The sequence below is a fragment of the Narcine bancroftii genome, chromosome 9 (assembly GCF_036971445.1).
Source record: "Narcine bancroftii isolate sNarBan1 chromosome 9, sNarBan1.hap1, whole genome shotgun sequence".
Lineage (NCBI taxonomy): Eukaryota > Metazoa > Chordata > Chondrichthyes > Torpediniformes > Narcinidae > Narcine > Narcine bancroftii.
The window spans coordinates 105,981,431-105,995,198 of NC_091477.1; the positions used below are offsets into that span (position 1 = coordinate 105,981,431).

At 41.1% G+C, this 13,768-nt stretch overlaps 1 protein-coding gene and 1 long non-coding RNA gene across 2 annotated transcripts in view; one reads left to right on the top strand and one right to left on the bottom strand.

The window, feature by feature from the left end:
- LOC138743054 (uncharacterized) overlaps positions 1-13,768 on the bottom strand; it is an 88,835-nt gene that overhangs the window by 36,023 nt on the left and 39,044 nt on the right. The gene's annotated exons all lie outside the window — the stretch shown is intronic.
- The window catches only part of LOC138742931 (protein NLRC3-like), a 55,255-nt gene that overhangs the window by 29,033 nt on the left and 12,454 nt on the right, over positions 1-13,768 (top strand). Inside the window, exons 9-10 of the mRNA XM_069897809.1 lie at positions 1,714-1,881; positions 5,023-5,128. Of these exons, the coding sequence (XP_069753910.1) occupies positions 1,714-1,881; positions 5,023-5,128 (274 nt within the window). The remainder of the gene's footprint in view (positions 1-1,713; positions 1,882-5,022; positions 5,129-13,768) is intronic.

Consider the following 13,768-nt stretch of genomic DNA (forward strand, 5'->3'; position numbering starts at 1 on the left):
ACAATTCACAAAATTACAAAACCAGAGCAAAATAGGAAGGAGTTATTCAACCTGAGTCAAAAACTGAGCCACCCTACGTCCAGCACAAGGACTGTGTCCCTGCAGGTTATGATGTGTGGATTGGCGAACTGACTGCTAGGGGGCGCCAATTTTAAACTTTAGTTTTTTTTAAACTCCTTTATTTTCTGCATTTTCTTTCCCCAGTTGCTTCAATTCAAAGATCTTTACTGTATTAGCTTTCAGAAGGGAAGAGGAAACATTTACAAGGGCAAGGGGAAAGACCGGAGGAATGAAACATAGTGGGTTGCACTCCTAGATATGTCCCAGCTAAAATGGGCCCAATAACCTCACATTGTACTGCATATGCCTAAAGATTCATCCCTGATCAACAGCACTAAATTCTATGAACAGTGGCGTGAGTATGGTATATGCTGTCTCTCTCTGAAATTCAATTCTTTTGACTTCGCGGGAATGAATTTTTGAGAGTCAAATCTAGCAAGTTTAGGCCTGTCACTGTGAATGAATTTTAGGATTATAGTTTTTTTGATTCTATGCTGCTTTCCTTGGCTGGAACTGGCCACATTCGACCAATTTGAAAATGCTCCCCTCTTATTGGTAGTGTGTGGTATGTGAACACTGCACTGAATGCCGTTACTCAGAGCTCCAGGGAGACTAGTTCAATCCCGACTTCTGGTGTGTCACTGGGGCGACATGGTTGGCTTAGCGGTTAGCACAAAGCCTTTACAGCCCCAGCAATTGGGATTTCTGTAAGGAAATCTGTAAGGAGTTTGTAAGTTCTCCCCGTGTCTGCGTGGGTTTTCTACGGGGCTTCTGTTCCTCCCACCCTTCAAAATGTTCTGGGGGTGTAGGTTAATTGGACGTAGATTGGGCGGCAGAGACTCATGGGCCGAAATGTCCTGTTACTGTGCTGCGTGTCTAAATTTAAATTTAAGGTAAAATTGAGGAATTTACAACTTGTTCCTGTGCCATTCCTCTGTTGAGAAGGAGGCCCAGACCATCATGGAGGCAGTACGTCACTGGAGACACTACCTCACTGGAAAACTATTCACTCTCCTCACAGATCAGCAAGTGGTTGCATTTAAGTTTAATAACAAGCAGAGGGGCAATATCAAGAATAATAAGATCCTCAGGTGAATTCCTGCTCAGTTTCCACTTGTATCCAAAAGATGAAATGGCTCCAGTAAATTATTTCTTGGTACAAATGTCTAGCTAAAGATTCAAAAAAAGTAGATGGGCAAAATAAATATAAACTGTTTGACCTGCATAAGCAATAAGTAAAAGCATTTGTGCTTTTACTTCAAAAAAAGTGTCTGCAGACTTTCGTGATTTACTCCATCAGGAGTCTTTGGTCAGGTGATATGTTTCAGTGGCAATGAAGTTCACAGAATCTGTCCTTCTGCTCATGTTGGAGCTATTTAGCAATACTGACTAGGAATATGAACCCAGTGTGATGCAGCAGTAGAAACTAAGATATGAATGTGATACACCCAAAAAGGCATGAGGTGGTGAAATTAAGAAGCAAAGCAAAAGCCGAGAAAGAAATCCACAAGCACCATCACTCATAACAAATCCATCACATCTCCTCAATCTTTATTTGATTTGATAAAGCAAATAAACAAAATACTTTCTTGCTCCTACATTTATTCCAATGTAATGCTTGAATCATATTTTATTTTGGTTTCTGACCTCCAGGTTAAAGCAAACATCTCTTACTGATTCATGCTGCCTCAAGTTTTTGGCAGCACTCAGTGCAACCCAGACAATAGCTCATCTTGATTTAAGTGAAAACTTGTTTACAGATAAATCTGTAAGGAACATCAGCAATTTCATTCTGACTTGCAATAGCTTGGTGCTTATAAGGTGAGTTTCGAATCCATTTATTACTTGTGCGTGCCATGCCCCATTTGCCAAGCAATTCACTGAAGAGAAAGAAAATGCAGTGAAGTACAGTGGTGCACTGCTCCAGTGCAAATAATGGGAATAGGTTGGAACTTGATTCAATAGTGAATTTTAACCAGGAAATTACCAGGAGACTATCAGGGACTAACCAGGCAGCATGGTTAGCTTAGCACTGTTAAAGCGCTAGTGACTGGGTCCATAAGGACATTCTCCCTGTGTCTGCATGGGTTTCCTCTGGGTGCTCTGGTTTCCTCCCACCATTCAAAAAATCATACCGGGGGTTGTAGGTCAATTGGGTGGTACGTCATTGTTGGCCGAAAGGGTCTGTTACTGTGCTTTATGTCTAAACTTTAATAGATAAATACATTTAAATAAATAAAAAAAATAATTGTGGATTAAAATTTAATTTAAAGGATTCATTAGAGGACAATTTACCTACTTTTTTTTAGCATTTGGACAAGACTCGGTGATGAGTGTAAATTGCCGAAACTGCAGGCATGCAGCGTCTACTAGTCCATTTAGAGACATCCTTGGCTATGTGCCTTGCTGTAGCGTGAATGGTCTCCATGTCTCTCCTGCAGTCCCTCTTCCTCAGCAGCCTGCTCAGATTTCCCTGGGAATAATGTCCTACCTAATCCCCTCTGTAGCACCCATTTGTCGAGTGGCTCCATTGTACCTGAAGAATGCAGCTTGTAATTTGAAATGAATTTTTAGAGTGAGCTGCACTGGAGACACCCATGAAGTGATAAACTGAGAACTTGCAATCAGTTGATGGAATATGCCTTGCAGAAACTGACCTGGTGGTGGTGGGGGGGGGGGGGGGGGGGGGTGAGGGGGCGTAGAGGGCAGATACAACTTTAATCTTTTTTTTAACTTTCACAAACAGCTTTAATTCATCTGTTATGATATTATCAGTTAATGATGCAACTTCTTAGCTATAGATTTAAAATGGAGCACAGAAAGCAGCAATAAAGAATGGATACCTATCTTCTACCCCCTTCCAAAAGGAGGAAATCAGGAGGGCTAAAAGACAGGTCAGGCAAAATAAAGCCCAAAGGCTTCTACAGATGTGAGAGAAAAAAAGGATAGCAAGAAACCAAATTGGTCTTGAAGATCAGGGTGATCATCTATATATAGAGCCAAAAGAGATGGGAGAGATCTTGAGTAGGTTTTTACATCTGTATTTACTCAGGAGACTGACATAAATTCTATAAAATTGAGGCAAGGCAAAACAGTAGAGAGGTCATAGACCTAATACAGGTTACACAAGAGGAGGTGCTTGCTGTCTTGAGGCAAAAAAGGGTGGATATGATCCAAGGCCTGACAAGATTTTCCCTCGGACCTTGAGGGAGGCTAGCGCAGAAATTGCAGATGTCCTAGCAGAGGTATTTAAAATGTCCTTTGCCATGGGTGAGGTACTGAAAAATTGGAGGATAGTTAACACTGTGTTGTTGAAGAAAGGATCTAAGAATAAGCTGGGAAATTATAGGCCAGTGAGCCTGAATGGGAAAATGTTTGGGAGCTACTCCAAGAGACTGGATATAAACTGCAAGTACTTGGATTAGGGATAGTCAACGTGGCTTTGTGCGTGGTAGGCCATGTCTAACCAATCATATAGAGTTTTTGAGGATTTTACCAGGAAGTTTGATGAAGAAAAGGTAGTGGATGTTATCCACATGGACTTCATAAGGCCTTTGAAAGATCTGGCATGGGAGGTGGTTCAGTTGCTTGGCATCCAGGATGAAGTAATAAATTAGATAAGACAGTGGCTTTGTGGAAAAAGCTAGAGGGTAGTAGTAGAGGATTGTCTTTCTGACTGGAAGCCTGATTGGAAGTGTGTCTCAGGAAATTGGTGCTGGGTCCAATGTGGTTTGAAATCTATATCAATTATGTGTATGATCATGTGGTAAATTGGAAAAGCAAATTTGCTGAGGACACTAAGATTGAGATCAAGGAAGGCTTTCAAAGCTTGCAGTGCTACAATGGGTAAAGTGGCAGATAGAATTTAATGTGGACAAGTGTGAGGTGTTGCATATTGGGAGAATGATCCAGGGTATGACTTACATGGTAAATAAGAAGGAACTGCAGAGTGTGGCAAAACAGATGGATCTGGGATTACAAATACATAATTCTTTGAAAGTGGTGTTACAGGTTTTAAAGAGAGTTCCGGAAAGCTCCAAAATCCGGTAAGTGGGGAGAGAGATCGGCAGCGTGACTTGGGGGGGCGAGAGGGGGGAAGACCAGCAGCGTGAGTCAGGCAGGCAAGGGGGGGGGAGACCAGCAGTGTGAGACGGGCGGATGAGGGGAGGAGACGGTAGCGTAACTGGAAGGGGGTGGGGGTGGATACGGCAGCACAATTCGGGTGGGTTTAAATCTGGCTTTCCGAAATCCAGAAAAATCTGAAATTCGGAACACACTGTCCCCCAAGGATCATGTACCTGTAGTTTGATTTATGAATAACAAAGTACAGGAGTTGGGATGTTATATTGAAGTTGTAAAAGACACTGGTGAGGCCAAATTTGGAATATCTGTGTAAGTTTGGTCACCTACCTACAGGAAAGATACCAATGAGATTGAGAGAGTGCAGACAAAATTTACAAGGATGTTGCCATGACATGAACAGGTGAATTACAAGGAAAGGTTGAATAAGTTCAGACTTTATTCTCTGGAGTGTCAATAAATGAGGGGAAATTTGATAGAGGTATACAAAATTATGAGGGTTATAGATAGGGTAAGTGCAAGCAGGTTTTTTTCCACTGAAGTTGAGTGAGACAAGAATTAGAAGACATGGGTTAAAAATGAAAGGTGAAATGTTTAGGTGGGGGGGGGGGGGAGTTTCTTCACTTAGTGGGGTGGTGAGTGTATGGAACATGCTGCCAGTGGAGATGGTGAATGCAGGTTTGATTTTAACATTTAAGAGAAGATTGGAAGTATATGGATGGGAGGGTTTTGGAGGGCTATGGACTGAGTGCAGATCAATGAGACTAGGCAGACGGAATAGATGGCATGGACAGATGGGTCAAAGGGCCTGTTTCTCTGAGATGTGTTCTTTGAATTTGTACACAGCTCCTCAGCATCTTATAATGTTTCTCTTTGGTACAGGCTAGAGAAAAACCAGTTCACAACACATGGACAGATGATGCTCAAGAAGTTGAACTTGGAAAAACCGAATATTCAGATTGTTGTTGAAAGAATTAAAACGGGTTCAGTAACTTCTTAAAAGTTATGATCATTTGCTATCCTTTCTCATTGATTCAATAGTTCCTTTGCTTCTAAAAAAACATGCTGGCAAGTAATTCATATTTGCTACTGCACAAGAAGACATTTCCATACAGAATGTATAATGCTTGGCCTATTATTGGATCTCATCATTTTATGATTAATATTTTCTCCTTTCTCCAATAGACAAATTATTACAGAATTTTTTTATAACTTTAGCATTTAAATAGATCTTGATTTTAATGAATGCATATGAACCTTGAAATTCACACCTGCTGCAAAGGGTTATGAATAGCATTGATTCACAGTCATAGAAACTGGACAAAGAATGCAGCCAATCTCACCAGTTTTTTGTGAGTGGCATTTTTGACAAGCAGACTCTTGTTTGATAGAGTTCAAGTATATTTATCATTCAATTGCACAAGTACAACCCGACGAAACAACTTTCTCCGGTCAGTGCAAAAATACACAAACACACATCACACCCATACAGATAAGTGATACATGTATAGAACAAATGTAAATATAAAAACATGTTAAATAAATAGTACAGAGTCAGAGGTTTTATATGAATGCTTCATCATTTGTTCAGCATTCTCATTGCCTTGGGAAACTGTTTCTCAGTCTGGTGGTACTGGATCTGATACTCATATATCTCTTTCCCAATGGGAGTAACTGAAAGGTGCTGTGTGTGGTATGGTCAGTGCCTTCAACAATTTTGCATGCCTTCTTCAGACAATGATCTCAGTTGAGCACATCGATGGGTGGGTGAGGAGGGAGGGAGACCCCAGTGATTCTTTCTGCCACCCTTATGGCCCTGTGGATTGACCTCTGATCCAATTTTTTACAGCAACTGTACCACACTGTGATACAGTTGGCTCCTGTACAAAATTAAAATGATGGTGGTTGGTAGCCTTGCCAACTCAGTCTTCTCAGGAAATTCAGACGCTGTTGCGCCTTCTTGATAAGTGAGAAGATATTATGACTCCACGATAGATTATTTGTTAAGTGGACTCTGGGGAATTTGGTGCTCTCTACTCTCTCAACTACTAAGTTATTATGTGTAGTGGAGGGTGGCCATTCCTGGTCCTCCTGAAGTCCACAATCATCTCTTTCACTTTGTCCACATTGAGACTCAGGTTGTTACTCTCTCACCATATCACAAGATTTTCCGTCTCTTCTCGATAGTGTGGCCCGTTGTTGCTGATGAGACTAACTACTGTTATGTCATCTGCAAACTTGATGACCCTGTTGGAGCTGGATCTGACATTGCAATTGTAGGTCAGTAACATGAACAAGAGTGGGGTGAGCACACAGTTCTGAGGTGAGCTAATGCTCAGTGAGCTCGAAGTTCTGCTAGTGACCCAGACAGACTGTGGTCTTTCAGCTAGGAAGTCCAGAATCCATATACAGAAAGGGGTGTTGAGTCCCAGCAAGGACAGCTTCTCCTCCAGCCTCCAGGGAATAGCCATATTAAATGCTTAGCTGGTCAATGAACAGCAGTCGGGTGAATGAGGTGTTGTTCTCCAGGTGGGTCAGGACAAGGCTATAACATTATCAGTGGAATGGTTTCTTCCATAGGTGAATTGAAATGGGTCTGATGTCTCTGGGATGTGTGTTTTGAAGTGTTCTATCACGAGATGCTCAAAACATTTTATAATGGTGGAGGTCAATGCCATGGGGCAGTAGTTGTAGAGGCCTGTTACTGTCATCTTCTTTGGTACTCGGATGATGGTAGCTGTCTTCTTACCTGTGGGGATGATGGACTGCTACAGTGACATATTGAAGATGTCCCTATGGACTTCCATAAGTTGATTGGCACAATCCTTCAGTACCAGGTATGTGGTCTGGTCACGCTGCCTTGCATAGAATCATTTTGGAGAATGTTCTTCTTACCTTAGCCATGGCTATGCAGGGGAATCGTTCATCAGTGGGACACAGAGCTTTCTTCGGTGTCAGCCTGTTCTTCTCATTGAACCATGTCTAGAAGATTACACTCTGTCTGGAAGGGAGGTATTGTTGTCTTTAACTTGCAAGGGTGACTTGTAAACTCTTTATGGTCTTGATTCCTTTCCGCAGCCACCTTGTGTTGCAGGGCTGTCTATGGATCTTCTGTGCAAATGCACACTTTACCTTCCAGATAGCATTGGAGAGTTCAGTCCTGGCTGATCTTAGTGCCATCTTGTCTCCTGTCCTGAAGGCGGCATCACGAGCTCTGAGAAGTGCCCGGACCTCTGCATTAAATCATAGTTTCTGGTTAGCCCTGGTTAAGAAACATTTAATCTTTGTGACCACCTCAATGCACTTGCTGATGTAGCCAGTCACTGAGCTGTGTACTCCTCAACGTCCACATGATCATTATAAGTGGCTGCTTCCCTGATGTAGCTCCAATCCATGGTCTCAAAGCAGACCTTGGTGCTTCTGTCTGCCCCCACCCCACCATATCGTGATCTCCCTGCAAACTGACTTTGTTTTGCCAGCGGTCTGTATGCTGGGGTCAGCAGGACAGAATGTGATCATAGAAACCAAGGTGGGGGAGAGGGGCAGCCTTGTACACACTAAGAACATTTTCTCACATGCCTGCTGCCCACCACAAAGAAAACACCAAAATATTATGTTCTATTTTGCTGTTTTCTCTATTGACCTTTGCTTTAATTGAGCGGTGAATATTTTGCTGTAATATTTAGTTTAACTGTTCTTACCATTAGCATTAATCAGCTTCTCAATGAGAAACCACTATCTGGTATGTTTGTCAGAGGAACTGGATCTATTGTAGAATGCCAGGCAGGTCATGTAGAACAAAACTACCCTTCAGTACCTGCCCTTCCTCATCCACAAATCTCTGCAAGCAAAACACTTTTACAAAAGCAAAACAATTAAAAAAACTCAACATCGGCACTAAAATTGACAACTTTTGTACAAGCATCATGCTTTTAAATTAAAAATAAGACTGCAATAACCTGGACATGAATTATGGGTAATCCTGAGATACTGCCCTGGCAACTAAACAAGTGAATTGTCTGCTGATTACAGATCACATCCGCTTCTTCGTTTCATCCTTATTTTTGATGCCATCTAGTCCACAGTCGTCAGGGGCCCGGCACATTTTATGGGGCTGGCAGATCTCATGCAAAACTTATATATTCTCCCTGCGATTGTGTCGGTTTTCTGGACTCTCTGGTTTTCATTCCCAGCCGAGGATACGTAGGTCTTTAGCTTAGTTGGCGACTCTCCATCACTCGTGTGCAGGTGGCTGGGGTAGCATATAAAATGGGATTTGTGAAGGATTAGTGTAAGTGCTTGGTTGATGGTCAGAGTGAATTTGAGGGGGATGAATGACCTGTCTCACCATTAGAGTAGTCAGGCTTGATCTGGGACTCCATGAAAGATGACACTCCCATGATGGGGACCACAAAGTGTGGTCAGTGCCTTCTGAACAGGGGAGCAGTGCTAATTTTGTAGGTGCCGGTGCTCACCGAAAATGGCAACAAAGAGCCACCCTATGAGGTGCCACAGCAGCACTCCGGTACCACTGCACCTCTGACCCTGAAGACCTTCATAATGTTGGCCAAAAAGTCCAGCCTTCTCTTGCTCTACTACTACTACTATAGGCAGAGGTACTGGCATATTCTTCCTTATGTCAGAATCAATGCAATTTAGTTAATATTACATCTGTTTTATTACCTGGCAATAAAAGAATCTGGAATCTTGAGTTTCAGTCATCATTTAATTGCAGTAATGAACAGTGAGCCACAAGGTGTCACTACTGTCACCTGTTGAACTTTGAATTTATCCTATTTAACCTCTGCAGAAATAACATTTTTTTGTTCACTTTTAATTCTTACTTATATCTGTTCTAATTATCTATATTGCTCTCCCCCCCCCCCCATTATAATATCCCAACATTTCTTCCCAAACTCATTATTCAGATGTTCAAATGTACATTCCCCATAAAAGTTTACTTTGCCTAATCGACATAGCCCTTTAAGCAATGCTACTGAGAGATTCTTCATTATTATTTAGGCCAGTGGTTTTCAACCTTTTTCTTTCCACTCACATACCACTTTAAGCAATCCATTGCTAATCACAGAGCACCTATGCATAGGAAATATTTAAGGTGGTATGTGAGTGGAAAGAAAAAAGTTGAGAACCACCGATTTAGGCTTTATCATGTTACATCAGCATCATTTTCTGCCTGAGAACCAAACAGTTGAATTTATGCAGCACTATTTTTAATCCGTAAAATTAGTAATGATTCTCAGATAATTTTGTGTTACTGCTTTATAAATTTCTCAATATATAGAGATAGATTCTTCAATTTGTAAAAGACTTTTCATAAAGAGTCAATGCCACAAAAATTGTACTTTGTGATTGAGTTTATGATGTTCATTGCCAAGAAATTTCTGACAATTGTATGGTTTCTTTTTAACCACATTTTTACATTGTTATATACAATTAATCACATTCTTGAGATTTTGGATAAAATTTATTAAATTCATCAACTCTGTTTGTTATCATTTCTATATACTATCTTGTGGATAATCACATTTTAACTGCAAAGAATGAACAGAACGCTTCTAAACTTAGATTTTAAATAAACGTAGAGTATTTTGGATATTTGCATTAATTGCTCAGAAAATGATTCCAGTTAGTAGCCTAACCGTTGCACATAGCAGTGGTAACTGATTTTAGTTGGTTTCTCAAATTTGATAACTTTCTCTTGGATTGTGACTTCGCCGATTAACATTTCAGGAATACTGCATCAGATCATCTGGAATTCAACAAGGCCAGGCATGGGAGATAAACAAAGACTTCCAGATTCCTCTTTGACCATTTAATAAGATCAAATAAAATCCTGAGAATGGCTTTTACGCATGGCATAATATTGGGATGCTAATAAGCAACTGTAAATGTGACTAGTTAGATAAAAGATATGGAATTGAAAGGTGAATTTACTTTAAGATTTCAACTTGGACATGTACAGACATTTGACAGTTTAGAGGGACTCCTCTTAAAAATTGAATAACTAAAGTCAAGATGCAATAATTCTTCTCACAATTATGTTGTATGTTTGAATTGCAGGAGAAGTCTCAGTGGGGTTTGTCAATTGTCCTTTGCATTTATCTTTAATGATTTTTTAATTTGATTATTATTCAGATTATAACTTTGCATTTTTACATCCTCTCTTACACACAATATAGAAACCTTTGCACATCACACCGCAATCTGTTTCAAATTTCCTGAACAAGAGATAGGTAATGAAAAAACAAACACAAGGGAAACACATGGTGAAGTAATCTAGCTGGCAAAGCTTTCCAAATGTTGAGGACCCAATAAGAGCAAGGATTAAAAGTCAAGTTATACCAACAAGGAACTGCGCTGTCTTGGAATTACACTGTGATCCTCCCGAAGGGTGCAGGCCAAAGTGGAGACTCTCTGTTTGCCTTATGGTAGACAAAAGTTCAAGAATTTCATGGACGTTACATTCTAAATGTAGTATTACATGACAATAATGGAACCTTTACCTTTTACCCATGAAAGCAATGCAGGGAATTTATGTGAATTTTATCTACAGTCATATGATCTAAATACATGGAAACAAAGAGAATAAATGACACAAAGGAGATGGTTTAGTTGAATGGATCAGCTAGAAAAATGTCACAAATTGTCTTCTTTTTAGATAGTCCAGGGTCATGATTTTACTCCATTTTTGACATGTGCGGGATGCCTGTGTGTGAATTCTTTTAATGTAATGCCATTTCACACCAGGTACCACAAAGTCATGAGATTAAGCACATATGCACACACTCTAAAAGAAGCATTCTGAGCACATATATACATGAGGGGATACACACACATACAGACACCAACTAATTCAATTGGGTACTCTCTACTATATGTGACATAATTTTACTCCCATTTCCTTAAAACAGCTGTTCCCTTGTTCTTTTCCTCTGTTTTTTCTCATATTCCCTCTCCAGCTCCTTTATCATCCCCTTTACAAACCTCAGACTCTCTCTATTCCCCGTCCCCACCCACTTCTAGTTGTCAGTTGCTCAATCACTGCAAAAGTGAAATCCTCAACCTCTCTTTCTCTTCATAGTTGCTGCTGTTTTCCTGAGTATCATCAGATCATTTTTTTCTGATAGGTGATATCTGAAAGTATAACCTCACATTTTCCAGCATAGCAACATCCTCCTCATTCTTAGAAAAGTGCACTAGATCAATAAGAGACCCATGTAATTTTCAGTGAAAAAGCTTTCTCCTGGAGGATAGAACCAGAGTGAACATAAAAATTGTGAATTTTTGGAATAAAACCAGAAAACATTGGAAATAGTCACCAAGGCTGGTGTTTTTTTTAAACATCTGCAGTTTTTTGGGCTTCAGTTTTTTATTACCTCCTCTCTTCCAAGAATGTTGTTTGTGAAAATATGCTCTCTGGTGGGTTTCTACCGTGCCTTATCTGCACAGCATTTCCTCCATTTTCTGCTTTTAATATTAGATTTCCAGCATTTTGCTATTTTTTAAAATTTTTCTTTAAATATCGATGATGGATATCTCTCAAAAATCTTAGCCACTCTTCAGATTTTTTTTAGTCCGAAGTTGGCATTGTATATTGTACTAATGTGTTTTTGTCCATTTCAGTATCCAAGAAAAGTAGTTTATTTGTTTGAGACTGAAGTGATGGTTTGTATTGTGGTCCCAAACAGTGACAATTTGGTTGGAACTGATTAAATTAATTTCTTTCAATTCCTTACATCTGTTTTTAAAGAAAAATGAATATTGAAGAGCTTCTAAGCAGGTACAGTTTATTAGAATTGTTTCTCATCAGTTATATTTCTATATGGTAGCAGACCTGGTATTTCATAGCACTGAAATGTGAAATTACTGTAACTAAATGCAGTAAGTACAGCACTTAATACCCTGAATATGCCTGAGATTGTCTGATCTCAGAATGAAGCATGTTCAATACTTGGAGGGGAGAATGCCTAGGAACTGGAGGAGCTGTAGGTTTCTGTGAGGGGTGCTGGACAAAGTGGCAACTCTCTGCCTGCCTTACAGTAGATAAAAGTTAAAGAATTTCATGTATGTTACATTTAAATTAAGTGTTACATGACAATTATGGAACCTTTACCTTAAAAAAAGTAAAAACAATGTTGGAGAAATTCACCAAGTCAAGCAGTGTCCTTTATTTAGCAAAGATAAAAATACATAACCAATGCTTTGGGCTTGGGCTCTTCATCAAGGTATGGAAAATGTTGGCAGGTGTCTGAACAAAAAGAGTTGGGGGAAGGTGTGGTCACAAAGGCTGGTGGTGATAGGTGAAGGAGGGAACAGCAGCAATCAAGGGGAGGAGGGATGGCTAGGTGAATAGAGGGGGAAGGGTGGGAGGAGAACTGGATAGGGGAAGGGAAGGAGGGAGGGGTTAATGCCATCTGTGTGGAGAGTGCCCAAATGGTAAATCAGGTGATGTTCCTCCAATTTGTGGGCGGTCTTGGTGGGATAGTACATAAGATCATGGACAGACATGTGACCATGGGAGTGTGACACAGAGCTTCGTGGCCAACTTCCACCCCAATCTCAAACTCACCTTGTCCATCTCTGATCACACTCTCCTCTTCCTGGATCTCTCTGCCTCCATCTCGGGAGACAAGCTTTCCACTGACATATATTACAAACCAACTAACTCCCACAACTACCTTGACTGCACTTCCTTACACCCTGTCCCCTGCAAAGATTCTCTCATTCTCTTAATTTCTCCGTCTCCACCTCATCTGTTCCCAGGATGAGGTCTTCCAGTCCAGAGCTTCTGAAATAACTCCCTTCTCCTACAAACGTAGCTTCCCCTCCATCACCATCAACTCAGCCCTCACCTGATGAACTATCCTGGCCCCCTCTGACCCCAGATGCAACAAACATAGAATACCCCTCATCCTCACCTACCAGCCTCTGCATCCAACACATCATCCTCCAGAATTTCCAGCACTTACAACAGGATCAGACACTACCAGACACATCTTCCCCTCTCTGCTTTCCATCAGGATTGCTCCCTCCATGACTCCCTTGTGCATTCATCCCTCCCCACCGATCGCACCCCCTCCCCAATACTTTTCCTTGTGCCCGCAGGAGCGGCCACACTTGCAACCATACCTCCTCCCTCACCATGGTTCCGGGCCCCAAATAGGCCTTTCAAGTGAAGCAAAACTTCACTTGTGTATCCGGATGACAGATTTACTGCATCCGGTGCTACCTTTGTGGCCTTCTGTACATTGGAGAGGCTGGGTGCAGATTGGGAGATTGTTTTGTTGATCACCCTCACTCGATCCACACCAGCGACAGAGACCTCCCAGTACCCAATCATTTCAGTTGTGTCACACTCACATGTCTGTCCACGGCTTGTTATACTATCTCAATAAGACCACCTGCAAATTGGAGAAACAACAGCTGATTTTCCATTTGGGCACTCTCCTGCCAGATGACATTAACATCAACGTCTCCAATTTTTGCTAACCTGCTCTCCTTTTCTCCCTCCTCCCTTTCCTTCCCCTTTTCTGTTCTCCTCCCACCTCTCCCACTCCCTTTACCTAGCCATCCCTCCACCCCTTGATTGCTGCTGTCCCCTCCTTCC